This window comes from Cyprinodon variegatus, unplaced genomic scaffold, assembly GCF_000732505.1.
Source record: "Cyprinodon variegatus isolate N-32 unplaced genomic scaffold, C_variegatus-1.0 Scaffold650, whole genome shotgun sequence".
NCBI classification, from domain to species: Eukaryota; Metazoa; Chordata; class Actinopteri; order Cyprinodontiformes; family Cyprinodontidae; genus Cyprinodon; species Cyprinodon variegatus.
Genome location: NW_015151103.1, coordinates 183,550 through 198,788, shown reverse-complemented (window position 1 = coordinate 198,788; position 15,239 = coordinate 183,550). Strand labels below are relative to the sequence as shown.

The window sequence follows — 15,239 nt, the reverse complement described above, 5'->3', positions numbered from 1 at the left end:
GAAAATAAATTCCCCAGTATGCTTCTATGATGGAAAGAATGATCTAATGATCATGTTTGGTTTGAATATCTGTACGGTTTAGTTAGAGAAATAAAGTGTGATGTTTTAGTCAATCAACGCCTCCTTCTGCAGTAAGCAGCCAACAAACCTGGAAGAACCTCCAAAGCGCCACAGGCCTCCCTGTGATGTCACTCATTCTAACCTGAGATGCTGTTTAAATATTCATGAGTAAGTTTTAAGCTAAAAAACACTCGAATTTTACAATTAACATCTTCATTATCCGAAAAACATCTCATAGGAGACCAAATCATAACTTTCTAGAATGAGAAAAGAACCTCAAAGCATCAACATAGTGGTGATGGTCTGGGACTATTTTGATGCTTCAGGACCTGCATTACCAGATGCAGTTGATGCAAACTTGAGTTTTACTCTGTCTCAGAAAAGTTAACTAGACTGTGGAGTCATCAATGTATACCTTATACTCAAGCACACACCCATTAGGCAACAAGTCAATTATTCAGTAACAAAAGTAAGTCTGTCTTTGAATAGCCAAAATAATATAAAAACAACTTGTTTGAAATGGCCTTGAAAAAGTCCATCAGGTAGAGATCATCTCAAATTGAATCTAAACAGTTCTGCAGAAGAACATTAGGACAAAATTCCCAAGCTTATTAGTAGTTCTGACAAATATGTAAATGACAGGTATTAGTTTAGGCCTATTCGCATACTTTTGAAAGTCTTTATAAATAATTTATTTTGTGACAAAGCCATAACGTCAGTAGATCAAATACTTTTTTATTTCCTTGTATCTAAAATCAAGGTTTTGTCTCATTTTAGGATGTTTAAATGTTCATACCGAGTTCATGTTTCCCAGGGTTGTCTGATATCTCCATGACGTACAGTTTGAGGCCCATGTAGCTTTTGCCTATGGTGTAGATGTGGGTGATGTCTGGACATTCCTCAGTCACAGACTTCATGAGCTGCAGACAAACTGGGGTTAAATCTGGGGTCTGAGTCAATCCGTAAAATGTTATTAGTCTGAGTAGACCTTCCACATTAACTTAATGGAACTTACTCATCGTCTGGTTTTACCTTTCTCATTTCTTTGTAGTCATGGTGTCTAAAGTCCAGGTTATCCCTGGATCCTCTTTCTTGCTGGTATGGATCCATTGGATCTACGCAGGAACAACAGAGAAGGTTTCAGCATCATGCTTTGTTTTGCACACTCGCACTCACAATAGATACAATCTGGGTTCTGTTATGAAACTAAAGTCTGGAAATGACTCACAAACTGTGAGACAGTCTGTGGCTCTGCACCGGTAATCATATGCATACCATGGACGCGGCAGCCAAGTATCTCAGCCCTGAGACAGATGGTCCCATTGAAGTACCAGGTTTGAGGATTGATGCGGATGAAACGGGCGACAGTGGGAACCGGAAGGAGCCCAAGAACCGGAGTCTCTGGATCCTGGTTACCTTTGAATATCTGTACAGTTAAGTAAACAATCATACACCTTGCAAAGGAACCAATACCCTTTAAACCCGTTAAATGTAATCTATCTTGCTTTGGTAGGATTAAATAGGAAGATTTTTAAAGGACTTAAAAAGGTAAACAATAACCTCCTAAGGCTAATTTCAAAACTTGTTGATTCCAACACAGCAATGGGCAATTCTAGTTCCTGAGGGCCAATACCTTGCAACTTTCTGATCTTTCCTTGGTCCAACACACCTGAATGAAGTAATTAGATGATTAAGAGAAATCTTTAGAACTTGACTGCATCCTGAGGAGGTCATTCAGCCACCTGATTTAGGTATGTTGGACCAAGGAGAAATCTAAGTCTGAATCCCAAACCGCCCCCTAAGCACTTATCCTTAACTATTAAGTGTCACTCCCAATGAAGTCTCACTTCCAGCTGTTGAAGGCGCCTTAATTGAAGGTGGCGGGGTATAAACGAGAATGGGACAGCTTCTTCCCTCTAACGGAAAAGGAAAGCAGTCGTTGCTATGGCAACACAGTGACGCCCCATGTGCGTGGTTGTAGCTCGGTGGCACAGAGTGACATAAAATATAATAGTTGCCCATTTCTTAAAACAAATGTATGTGGTCAATAATGGGAAATAATTAAGTTTTTTTTCATATGCCAAACTGATGGTTTTCTGTCAACATGATGAAGATAGAGCAAACCAGCTAAACTTACATTCGAAGGAATGGGTTTTTTACGCCATTAGGTTGCTGTCACGCCCGCTGCCAAAGTCCAGCGAGCCTGCATGGATGCAGACTCGCTATATAAGGGCTGAATGGTCTGCTCTCCCTACCCACTACGTGGTTTGGGATGGCCCTTAATGTGGCTGACCCTCCGTGGGAACATGCAAACGGAAGGTTGGTGTTTAGGGGCCGGTTTGGGTTTGGGCCTTAAAGTTGCAGTATGCAGTCTCTCAGGAAATGGAATTGTCCATCCCTGTTATAACATATTTCTACAATTTATGTTCTAAGGAGAAGTTTAATTTAGGGCATTTTTGTATTGTCCATGTTTCTTTGACCTTTGTCAGCCATTTTCACATGCTTGTCTTTTAGGCTGTGGTTCTGCTTGCAGGGAGTTAGTTAGGTTTTGCTCTGTTAGCCACTGGAGCTTTGATTATGACAATAAGAAATTCCTTTGTTGAATAAAACAAAGATGCATTTTTGCTTTAAATCTAATCAGCCTGTTTGGTTAAAATATAGTTGGGATAGTCAGTAACTGTAACAGTAACTGTTGCAATGTAAGTAAAAAATCTGAAGTGTTTAAGGAACATAAACAGTTGAGGTACACCAGCCAGTCTAGGTGGGTATAACACCAGGGAAACATCAAGCAGCTTTTGGGTCTGGAATCACAAAAAAGTTCACAGAAATGTAATCCCGCTGCAAGAGAAAGAACATCTAGAAGAGAACAGCTATTTTTAAACTTTCTTCACATGTCTTAAAGTCTAAACATCACCCCCTCTGCATCAAAAGCTGTCTGGGAATAAAATAAAAACAGTGGAATTCTTTTTTTCCTAATTTTTCCCTGGAAAGAAATCTAAGCTTCCCAAATATGGATACAGAATGTGTGGGGGTGGGGGATTGAGAGGTTCAAACAAACCTTGGATGTGTTTTGACTTACTGTGCAGGCTTCAGCATTGATCATATTATTCCTTAAATCAAATAATACAAAATGTTGCTCTCACCGCCTCTTCTGTTCCATTCATGCAGGTCTGCCAGTCCACAGAGTCATTACTCAGCTGAACTTTGTAGGATTCAACCCAGTCCCAACTAAAACACCAACCAAACACATTAAATCGATTATCCAACAAAAAGGTGATTACCAGAACAAAAAAAAGCTCTATTAAACTGACTGAATTTCATAAATATATTTCTTGTGTGTGATCAGTCATAGAAGACTGTGAAACTACCTGACCTCCAGATAGAGTTTCTGCCCTGCAGGATGACTCCAGTAAACAGGGTCAGATGAATGGCATCCACTTCAATCCACTGATGCTTGTCCTTAAACTCAGCACACCAGGCTCCATCGTACTGATCTCCATCTGAAATGCCTGACTAAAAAAACAAAACAGTTTTACTTCCTTGTTTTCAGTCAGCTGCAAAACCTAACAGAGAAGCTACTGGTCTAGTGTTGGTGTGGAGCATTACATGGGAGTTTGGTATTGCATAAGTTGACCTACTTGTGACATAATTACTTTCAGATGGCAGACTTAGAGCTGCAGAACAAGGAAAATATGGTGTCATGGGACAATAAATTCAAGCTATCCATTAAATCTAATTTCTGGCAGACATCTTGCAAAGATGAACTGTTTAAAAGTTAAGAGCTTATTATGAGGGTGCGCTGATTTGCAAAAACACTCATTAACCCATGACTCTCTGTCTCATTATAACTACAAACTTTGATATATTTGGGTGGGATTTTTATGAGAGACCCTAAATAAGTAGCACATTATTATAAAGTGATGAACATGGGTACATGGTTGTCAGAAAAAATAATCTGAAAAGTTTCATGTGGTATTTGGCAAACCACTGACATTCTGGAAGAAGAAAGCATCCAGCAGAAAATTAGCCAACGCTCCATGGTAACTCTGGAGAGGCTGTAGAAATCCACATCTTTAAAGGAAAACAGGAAATTGAGATGAAATCCTCAAACCTGACTTAAATGTTATGGTGATGGTTTTATTTATAGTTTATCATCCTCTACAGCAAACATGTAGAAGAAGGATGTGCTCTGGTCAGATAAGACAAATAAAGGACCCTTCTGACCTTCAGAGGGTTTGCATATTTTAAAACAGGTGCAAATGTGTTGTTATGCACAGAGCAGCTCTTCAAAGAAGGGATTTTCTTTTCTCCTCAATACATAAATGTAAACAAAGCATGGTTAACTTTTTTTTTTGTTTAGATTTTGTTTACAGCACTTTGAGATATACTATCAATATTAGTCACTATTATCCGTATTGTTCTTGAAAATAATAAATAATTATCAGCCCCATCTTCATGGCTTTGAACACACAATCTCCTAATTTTAATGGGCGGAACCTAATTGGTTTGCAGGTCTTCACATGGGAGCAGCAATCGTAACACGGCCACCTAATACAGGTACTAAAAGATCATTGCACATGCTATTTATCGGCCTTTATTCTGAATCATTGAAGATCAGACCTGATGTGTTGGGGAAAGCATGGTGGTAGCAGCATTTTGCTATGGAGAACTTCTTAAAGTGGGGGCTTGTAAACTGATTCGACTGTATGGGACAATGGATGGACTATTAGGGTATGATCTTAAAAGATTTTACAAAAGAGGGGCCAAAATGTGTGTGGTTTTTTTGGTTGTTTTTTTTAGTACATGCAATAAGTGGGTGTGTTGTGAGGGATCTACAACAATTGCTTCACAAATGTTATGACATGCAAACCGCAAAAGACAGAATAGGTTAAAAACCATGGAGATAGTATTAATAAATGAAGATAAAATAATAAAAATACTAGATAATATGTATAGTGAACCTTGCAGCCTATTTCAAAGTGCTACGAACAAAGAAAATATAGCATCACTGTGCTTTGTGTTGGGTTATGATTCATTGAATTTAGAGGTAGAAACAAAATCCCTGTTGCAAAGAGATGTGCAATTGCACCCCTCACCCCCACCCCACTTTCCCCTGTATGTCTTTTATGATATTCTTTAAAAAACAAAAAAGAAAAACAATATTTAAGTTCAGTCATTTGTTCCAATTTGGTTTATTGTGCAAAGATTATCTGCCATCCTGCTCCTATAATCCAGGCTGGCATGTCTAGATTATTGTTTTCTTTACTATCATTTTACTTTTGTTATTTCTGATGGTCTAAATATGTTTACATGCACACAGAATCTCTAGCATTTGTCATTGTACAAATGCCTACTATGAGGCAACAATGACAGTAGATATTTTTGCATGTTAGTTTGCAACTGACTTTCAGACTTACTACAAACGATTCAAAAACTACAATCGCAGTTGAGTTTTCAATTTAGGAAATCATTTTCATGTGGTAAATGTCTACATTTAGATATCTTCACCTATGAACTTGTGTGGTTTTAGCATTAGAATTTGATCTGCATATTGATGGAGGCACACATGCAAGAAAAGGTCTGCAAATTCTGTCTGCTGAATTGCAAATGAATATTACTTTCTTTGAAAATCTGCTCTGTGCATAGAAACACATTTACTTCTCTTTTAAGACGTGCAAACCTTCTAAGGATCAGGCTACTAAAAGCTGAAAAAGATTTTAGATTGAGATTAAATATATAATCAGTGATTCAGTGGGATACTTTAGATCATGTTTAAGAATGGCCCAGTTAAAGTAAAGGTGAAAATCAAATCTAGATTCTGTGGTTTGGAAGATGTTAAAGCTGATGATCAGAGATGCTCTTCATCCTATTTGACTTAGTTTAAGCTGTTTTACGAGAGGATTGGGGAGCAGAGTTAGACTCTAGTCTGTAGTTATGCAAAGTTGGAAGGGAAATTCTCCCAATTAATTACAGCCAAACGTGGATTTACAGAAATTTGTGTTTTTGCTGAATCTGAATAAACACACTATTGTTCAATTCATCATCTTTTATCCTGTTGCTTTTGCCTTTATAGTTGACTGCTTATGGTTTGTCATTCACATAAATCTCAGTTCAATTCATTAAGGTTTGTTTGTAACAAAAATAAAAAAAACCGATCAGGGGCTATAAATATGTTTCAATGACTTTGCATATTGAAATAAATGTTTATGTGTGTGAAATAGATAACTGCTCTCAGATCTTGGCGTGTGAGTTCTTAGCGTTTGAAGTAAGCTCTGATAAAGACTGACCTGGATGTTCAGCCTCCCTCTGTGAGGACCCAGACCTGTTCGCTGGGAGGAGGAGGCCCGGATCTGGCTGTCGTCAACTCTCAATGACTCCAGGCCGAGGGGAGGACAGTCTGGAGGTAAAACAAGATATGAAAGCATAAATGTTGCTATGTTTTCACAATCAGATCCTGTGCAGGAGCAGCCAGAAACTGCTTCAACTTAAAGGTTAAAAGATCACTCCTTTGGTTTCTCAAAAAATGCAAACACAGGATGCATGACGTCTGAGTGGTTGTTATGTCAAACGCCGCTGATTGTTCAGGGTCGGTTCAGTGGAGCTTTAGAGGCCCTCGCCTCCTCCAAAGATTGGGTTGGAATGGAGGAGGATGCAGATAAAATGAAATCCCAGAGGGTTTCAATGTAATATGAGACACATTGAGGACTACAGTGAAAATGTTTTGCAGAGCAACTGGAAAAGGAGCTCCAGCTGCAGAGCAGTTCAATGATTCAGAACAATCAGCAGTGTTTCACTAAATCACCTATACATTCTGTGAATGAGTTTTTAATCTGAAATGAGCATTAAATGAATTTATCCTTTGAGAATATGGAAAAATTTCCGTATATAGTCAATATCTTAGAACCCTCTGAGAAGCATGGGGTAGGTGCAGCATGCTTAGGGCATGTAAGACCATTTTTTCAATGTATTAGGATGATTTACATGCAAAATGATTATTATAATTATTCTATATGTAAATCATCCTATACCATTGGAAATTGTCCTACATGCCCTTGGCATGTACTAATGATTATCTCTATTTCTACTGCATAATATCTAATCATCTTATTTTACGGGTAAAGTACTCATTCCATTGATGGTTAATTTCATAAACCTGTTAAAATTAAGGGCAAACACACTTATTTTTATTATTTTTACTCCAGTTGTGTAGTGTTTTTTTTCTTCTTCAGAAGGAACAGAAAAGCTGATCATACTTAAAATAAAGATGAATAAGACCGGAGTTGCAGGTTCACCCTCCAGCAATTATCCCAAACATATAGCCAAAGCTAGAACAGAAAGCTTTTAGGTCAGGAAAGTTCATGTATTAAAGGTAACATCTAAACCATGTTAAAATATTTGGAAATATATGTCCTCCATCCTGCTTGACTCAGCTTCAGGTTGTTTTTTGTATCTAGATGTTGAAGATCAAACCCCATGAGATGGGGAGCTGGAAGGGAAAGTTAGAGTACAGACTTGTGGGTGAAAAACAAATATTCTCCATACTTTTATCTATAATAACATTGAAAACTATAAATAGTTTTCCTTCCACTTTATGATTATACATCACTTTGTGGTCATGAAAAGACAAAATATGAAAAAAACAATGGATACTTTTGCAAGGTAATGTGTGCAAAATGCAATGTTATCCCTCATAGTTGAAATACTCCCTTGAGGAAAGTTATAGACTTCTCTTGTCTTTCAAAGCAGGAGATCTTGCACAATCAGTGGCTGAATAAATAACTTGCCCACTGTCACTGAGGCTTGCATGTTGGGAATTCACTGTGAGTTTGTTCCAACAAATAGGCTAATATGGAAATAATGGATAATATGTCTTCTGGAAATGACTATGGATGAAAATAAATTAAACTATTTCACAATTAACTAACCACAAAAGAAGTGATCTGAATGCATCATTAATGGACTGAAACTGAAGATTTTAGTCTCTTTTTTCTGCCTTACCCAAGTTTATTTTCTTATCTTTTATTTTGTGATCTTCTCTGTCTTTTAACTCCTCTTCTTTTATTCCCTTGTTGCCTTCATTGACATTTGTGGAGTTGGGCTGCTCCTCTGTTACGGTCTTGCTGTGCCGTCTTGTTTCTGCTGTTGGAGTCACTCTGTCTCTGCTCTGCTCCTCCACAATCACAGCCTGCGTCCACTTTACTGAAGAAGGGGTCGTATAGTTGGATAAAAAAGAAAAATTCTGTGTAGTTGTTTCAGCTCCACATATAAAACGTCCAAGAAAGAGCACCAAAGCCACTACGCACAATGACTTTTCCATTTTGCTTGTGTTTTTTTTTTTTCGTGCAGTGGGAAGGAAAAAAAATCCCTGGTATTTAATATCCTGATGGACCCAGACCTCCAACCACCCACACCCCTCCTCCTGAGTCCCTCCTCCTTTTCTTTGCCTCCTCTCCTTTCTTCCCTTCCAGATAAAAATTGCAGCTCAGTTCCTACAAAAAAAACTCAAACTCTGAAATGACTTATTAGTGTATTTGCACAAAAAATGTTGTAATAACCTGTGATTCATGATCCAGGGACGCTGTCTTCACTTTACATGCATAACTTTTCAAAATGTAGTTAAACTTAAAGTGCATTGAAAAGCAACAGCTAATATAACAAAATGTATATAGAACAGAGAGCAAGTGCAATAAGTGTCTAAACAGGGTTGGAAAGTTTTGTTCCAAAAAAAAGGAATCTCTTTTTTTTATAGCTTGATTAAGAATTAAACTAAATCTATATTTGTGTTTACTGATTAGGCTGAATAAATGTTATTAACTATATTTACTTATATTTAAGAAAACAGATTACAGACAAAAGGTTTTGTGCGAGACCAAAGCCCTGTGAAACTAATATTGGTTTCTGACAGGAATCATGCAATTATGAAAGTAATCATGTAATATCATAACAGATGATCATGATTGATATCTTAAACTCTGAAAACATGTTTGTCTGTTTATTTTATTTTTTATTTTTTTGGTTGGCATGATTACTCTCTGAATACTGAACAAGAAGAAGCTGCAGCTACCAGAATATAGAATGGCCACCCTGAAATAATTATTCTACTTGCTCTGAAGTAACTGAAGCTGCTGGATTTTAAACAATAGTTTGACAAAATATTAAGATGACATAACACTTTTCAAAGTTTAAACTTCTGAGCATGAAGATTTGTAGCCAGTAATGTTTCTGTGTTTGGCCACTGCAGCTCTGAATTCAGGAGCAGTACGATTGCAGAGAGAAAGCAAACAGGAATACAGAAACTACTGAGTGGAGATACTCAACAAAACTGCTCACCCATTATATTGAATCCTATTAAAATGTTGAAAAACATTATAACAGCAGTTTTGAAGAAGTGAGTTGCTATAATGCAAGTGATTCATATTTTAGGGTAGGTCATTAAAGGTCTAATCAGAAAATCCTGTTTTTATCAACTTTACTTTGCTTGTTTTTTGTCACCTAAAGGCTAAATGACCATCAGAGTGTTATTAATAATGGCGTAACAATAAACTACATCATATAAATAATTAATGGTCCAATGATATCCATACAATGAATCAGTGAAATTCACAATAAATTATAATAAAAATTTGTATATTCATGCAAGTATATATAATATTTAAGTCAAAAAGTATTTATTCAAGAATTAATATTTGTGCTCAAAACAAACTAAGAACATAAAAACGTATACTTCTCTTTTATATAATAAAATCAATGTCATTTTTCTTTGAAAGTCATTATTTTTTTTAAAACAAGTGATTTATAACGTACATTTTGGGCTACAATACAAAAACCAAATTGGTTGTACTTGCTAATTTAATTTACAACACTGGAAAAATGAGTAATTCATGCAAAAATTGTTGTTTTTTTTGTTTTTTTATCTTGATACTTCCCAATTGTATGTACTATGTAATAAGATTGCAACATTTCGTTTTGCCTAATATGTCTGACAAAGATAAGTTCACTTTACTTGGATTTTTTTTCAGTAAAACAAATAAATAAATATCTTAAACAAAGAAAAACCTTGCTAATTAATATAGATAAATTATTTAACTAATGCCTTTATTTTTTTTATGTAGATGGAGCAGAATATTGTTATCATTTAACACTATGTTAATCTTTCTCAAACACATTAGCTCCCTCTGGTGGGAACCCTAGGTATTCTTAGTAAAAACTAACATTTTTATATTCTAGATGTGGGTTTTTTTTAAACTAACAAAAAAAGTGTTTTTAAATGTGTTAGTCTGATTTGTAAAGATACAACATCATCATATTTACTTTTATTATAACCTAATTCATTTATTCTTTCTTTACTAAGACCTCTCAGTTCATCTGCTGTCAGCAGGCATGTGACGTTCCTCATTTCTTTGGATAACAATTATACATATTTTATGTATATATTTTAAACATAAAATATGTGTAGCTATTGAAGTAAAACATAACAAATAGCATTTAAACTCAGCTGTGTCTATTGCTAAATATTTTTGTAGCAAAAAGGCATATTTTGCAGTATTTTATTGTATTGAATTATGGAAGATCCTACACAGGCTTAATGTGGCACTCAGAGAAGTAGTTTGAGAACCACTGCAGTATATGTTTACATATACATATTTTTTAACTTGTTTTGCCATTGACAATCCATTTTAAATGCATAATACAGATTTTTTTTCTAGATTCTAAAATGTTTAATTATTTAGAAATACTAATTTACTATAAATATCTCTCCTTAGGTCGACGGCTGCAGCTTTAGTTTAATCATGTTTTTGTTAATTGATATAAATGTTAATAACTGTGTTAGATGAGCAGATCCTTTGGCATCATATTATTTGCAACCTTTGGATTTGAACTATAAAAAAAACTATATTGTGAGAGACTTTGCAATGTTATTAAAAATCCTTTTGTCATCCAAACAAATCTAAATAACATCTTGATAAAGCAACAGCATTTATACCCTTACTGATTACCTTGCAATATTTTGTTGGGGTAGTTTATCTTTCTTTTCTTCCTGACTGTGCATCATGGTCGTGCAAATGTTATTTGAAGCACTAAAAGAACAATATGGTGTTTGCTTATTCTCAAGGTGGCAAGCATGCAGTAACAGCAGAATAAATAATTCAGTCAGTGTTATAAACTAATTCATGCACGGGTCCAAATCTCAGCCTCTTCAACACTGCTGCTCCCAACTAGATGGTATCTTATACAGTACATATACTGTTTCGGGTTTAATGCAAAATAGTTGCTTGGATAATTATATAATCTTAAATGCTAATCTTGTGGCGAGCATGTAGTTGAGAGGGTGCATCCATGCGTTTCAGAAGGAGAAGGAAATGATTAGAGTGAACCAATTTTCCTTTAAAGCTTCAATAACTAATAACTAGCTTCAATTCCAACATATCATTTGGGAGATTTGTTGATAGAATTCACTCATTTTTCTTCTTTTTCATCTTGTCTTTCTGATCACAGAGGTTGCTGATCTACTAATGTAGCTTTCTGCTGGTACTGTGTGGTTCAAATAAAATAATATGTTTATATTTAGATTCTGATATTTTTTTGGTTCAGTGAAATTCCAATATTCACCTTAGTTAAAGAGAAAAGACATACACCTGCCTTGTTGAGATCACAGAATACTAAATAAAAGTTTATTTCCTGATTGTTTCACAGCGGTTACTTAGGTAGACATGCCTATGGTAACGCACCTCAGCTCAGCATGATGTAAAATGTTATGATGTGGCACACGGGAGTTGTATAAACTCTTCTGTAACTCTAAGCAACTCCTCTTACCTGTGTAAGATAACAATTTCTATCAAAATCTGTTATCATGTCTCCTGGGTTTTTTTTTAAACATCTAATTGATGAAGTGTTATTTAAAGAGTTTGTCCCGAGTGATCTCTTTTCAGGAAAAGAACTGGAGAGAGAAAGCTTCAAGGTTCAGACACAGAGCTTTCCTTTAACAGTACTTAAAAAGAAGTGTAGAAAAAGACTACTTCTAAATAAATATATTTTTCTAATGAATATTGCTTTATGTATTTATTCAAATCACAATTTTTGAATTAAATTCTTACAAAGGAAATTATTATTATTTGAACATCTTTATTGTGAGGGTGACAATTTTTAATTGTGCAATTTTGATTATGCTAAAAAATTATCTGCTATCATTTATTAGCCCCGGTCCTCAAGGGCCAATTGTTCATGTTTTCAATGTTTCTCTATTGAAGAACACTTGAAATATGCGTATTACGCCCTCAGGAACCACCACATGTTGCAAAAGCCTGTTGATAACCTTTCCATGCAGAGCAGGTGTGTGGAGGCGGGAAAACACCCAAAACATGAAGGATGGTGGGGTCTGAGGACCAGGGTTAAGGAATACTGATCTAGAGGAAGCCTGGTTTTCTCCTTTATCTAAATAGCAGATCCCCATGTTGAATAACAAAGCATTTATTGGATTAGCATATAAAGGATGTCTTTGGTCTTGGAATGAATACCAAAATATTACAAATCTTCATAACATTTTTAAATTTGGTTGCATATTTTCCATTTATCTTTCATTTTCCCACCTCTGTTACTCTCCTCATATTTGAGAGATACTTCCCCCAAATATTCATTCAATGCCTCCAAAGGGTGCTTTGTGTGTGCATCGTCTTTCTCCTTGATAACTGTGTGTCTGAAAGAATGATTTTCTTCTGACTCACCCTAAAACCCAGATCTTGTTTCTACTCACAGACTGTTAAAGAGTTTCAGCTGCTGTTCTAGACAGCTTTGATCTGAATCATTTACTTTTTTTTTTTTTAAACATACAAGAGGCAAAAAGGAAATCAGATGTGACTTTTCTTTGTGAATACATTACTGTACATAGAGAAAATACTCTACCGGTACATATAGATATCTAGTACAGTCCCTTTTAACATAATGCAGCAGTTCAATGTAATGTTCTTGTAACAAGGTTTGGCCCTTGTACTTTTTCTGGAGACTGCAGAACTAATACCTTTGTTGTTTTCAATGAGCTAAAATGAGGATAAGAGTTTTTTTCTTTACATCTGGTGTTCAGGTGTTTGATGAGTGACATTTACAGAGGACACACTTCCTTTCAACAGATAAGACCATGCACCAGATCAGGAAATGCACCACTTCTTTGTATTACTCATCACCCCCTGTATGACTGCAGTGCATCTGCATTGTACATGTTAGAACTCAGTGTTTAGAGCTATTCATTTAGGAAAACCCTTCTGTTGTTCACTTTAAGAACTCATTCTGTTCATTAAGTTAGATAACAACTGTCATAAGTACATTAATAACTGAAAAAGTTTCATACAGATTAAGGATGAGTCTCTAAAAAAACACAGAGGCACTAGGTTAGACAATATGAATAGCTACAGTGACTTGTATTAAACATTTCCAAATTTTATATCCTTAAAACCACAAACTTCATGGCAGAATATTGATTTTTTATGCTAGAGCAAGACAAATAAAAAATAAAAAAAAAGATACATGATTACTCTGTCTTTACAAATACAAGCTTAAAACTGTGGCCTGCATTTGAATTCAGAGGCCCAGTGTACATACTGGTACTTAAAAGTTTTTCAAGTTTTTTTTTTTTTTTTTTTTTGCATATTCATCTTTGCAAAACAGACAGCTACCTTTACAGCTGGACTTTGCATGGGTGTTTCCAACCTACAGTATGAATATGCTTGGGCTTAGTTGTGGCTTTGTAACTTTAGTTGTAAATTTAATGCAGTTTTTCTGCTGGAAGGTGAATCGAAACCCTAGTTAAATTATTATTTTTTTTTTAGTTTTAATGTTTTTTTCAATTATTGTTATTATTTACAGATTTCCCCGTTAACTAGGCTCATTAATCTGAAGTAACTAAATCTATCCAAACAGTAACATTTTGGTCTAATATAACCAGTTCACTTGTAGCCTTTAGGCTTATGTCAACTTGCCAATTGTATGAGTCTAAAGTGAAAACTCAATCTAAAAGACTCTTATCAGCACCAGCAGTGTCTGTGCCACGGGGGGAAAATAATCATTTTCATAGGGCTTTCATACAAGCGAATGTCGATTCACAGCATTAAGTCTTTTGCCGGGGTCTGAGCTCCAAAGAACTTATTCATTCAGGTCAATAAAACTTTCCTAATTGCATCCTTTCTCTGCATGACTCTCTCTGCATGAATAATATTTTTATAGCCTTCTTAAACCTTGCTCTTTGTTTGAACCACTCTTCAACGAAATGTTAATTCATGGATGTTTTAACCAATAATTTTCCTGTTGAGAAAAATCCCTTCCTAACCTCTGCTGCTCTCTGCGGCTCCTTCAGGGTTAAAACAAAGCTTTTACCTGTTGTTTTTGGTTCTGGCTCTCCATAGCCCCATCAACTTAAGGTGTATTGCAATATCTTGGTAGTTTCCCAGTTGCACAAAACTCTTTCCATTTTCTGACTGAGACATGCTCCATGGAATTTCAAAAGTTGGGGGAATTGTTCTATAATCTAACCTTGCTTCAAACTTTCCACAAAAAAAGATCTTTTACCTTACCATGTGTCTATTTGTTTTGGATTTCATTATTCTGTTTGTTCAACAATTTGCCTTCAACTTTTGTTTAATGCAGATTTTATTTAGTGATACGTTATTAAAGACATATGCCATACTTATCAGATTTATATTTAAAAACAAAATAATACCACATACAAAATTAAAAACACTTTGTAGTTATATGACAATATGTGTTTGTCGTGAAAACAACCACTAACATAAAAAAGTATTGAAGTTTGAGGTAGATTTTTTTTAAAAAATTCAAGGGCATGAATAATTTAACAACCCATGATACACATTATGGTAATTATTTTACTTAAACTTGTATTCAATTTCTTACAATATCAGTCAAACAGACGTACAGAAGAGGATTAGAGCCACTGAAAAAAATTGAAAAAAAGTTAACTGATTTCTTAATATGGTAAGAAAGTCAGAATTTTGACTTTTTTCTCAGAATTCTGACTCTAATCTCAGAATTCTGACTTTAATCTCAGAACTCTGACTTTTTTCTCAGAATTCTGACTTCTTTTCTCAGAATTCTGACTTTTTCTCAGGCTTCTGACCTTAATCTCAGAATTCTGACTTTTGACTCAGAATCCTGACTTTAATCTCAGAATTCTG

The 15,239-nt window shown here is 35.3% G+C and overlaps 1 protein-coding gene across 1 annotated transcript in view; it reads right to left on the bottom strand.

Moving 5' to 3' along the window:
* The window catches only part of LOC107096808 (probable carboxypeptidase X1), a 20,863-nt gene extending 12,447 nt beyond the window's left edge, over positions 1–8,416 (bottom strand). The window contains exons 1-7 of the mRNA XM_015393633.1: positions 8,059–8,416; positions 6,348–6,457; positions 3,434–3,573; positions 3,204–3,288; positions 1,336–1,486; positions 1,093–1,175; positions 857–980 (exon numbers count right to left, since the gene is read on the bottom strand). Coding sequence (XP_015249119.1) covers positions 857–980; positions 1,093–1,175; positions 1,336–1,486; positions 3,204–3,288; positions 3,434–3,573; positions 6,348–6,457; positions 8,059–8,377 — 1,012 coding nt within the window. The 5' untranslated portion in view covers positions 8,378–8,416. The remainder of the gene's footprint in view (positions 1–856; positions 981–1,092; positions 1,176–1,335; positions 1,487–3,203; positions 3,289–3,433; positions 3,574–6,347; positions 6,458–8,058) is intronic.
* Positions 8,417–15,239: the final 6,823 nt, after the last annotated feature.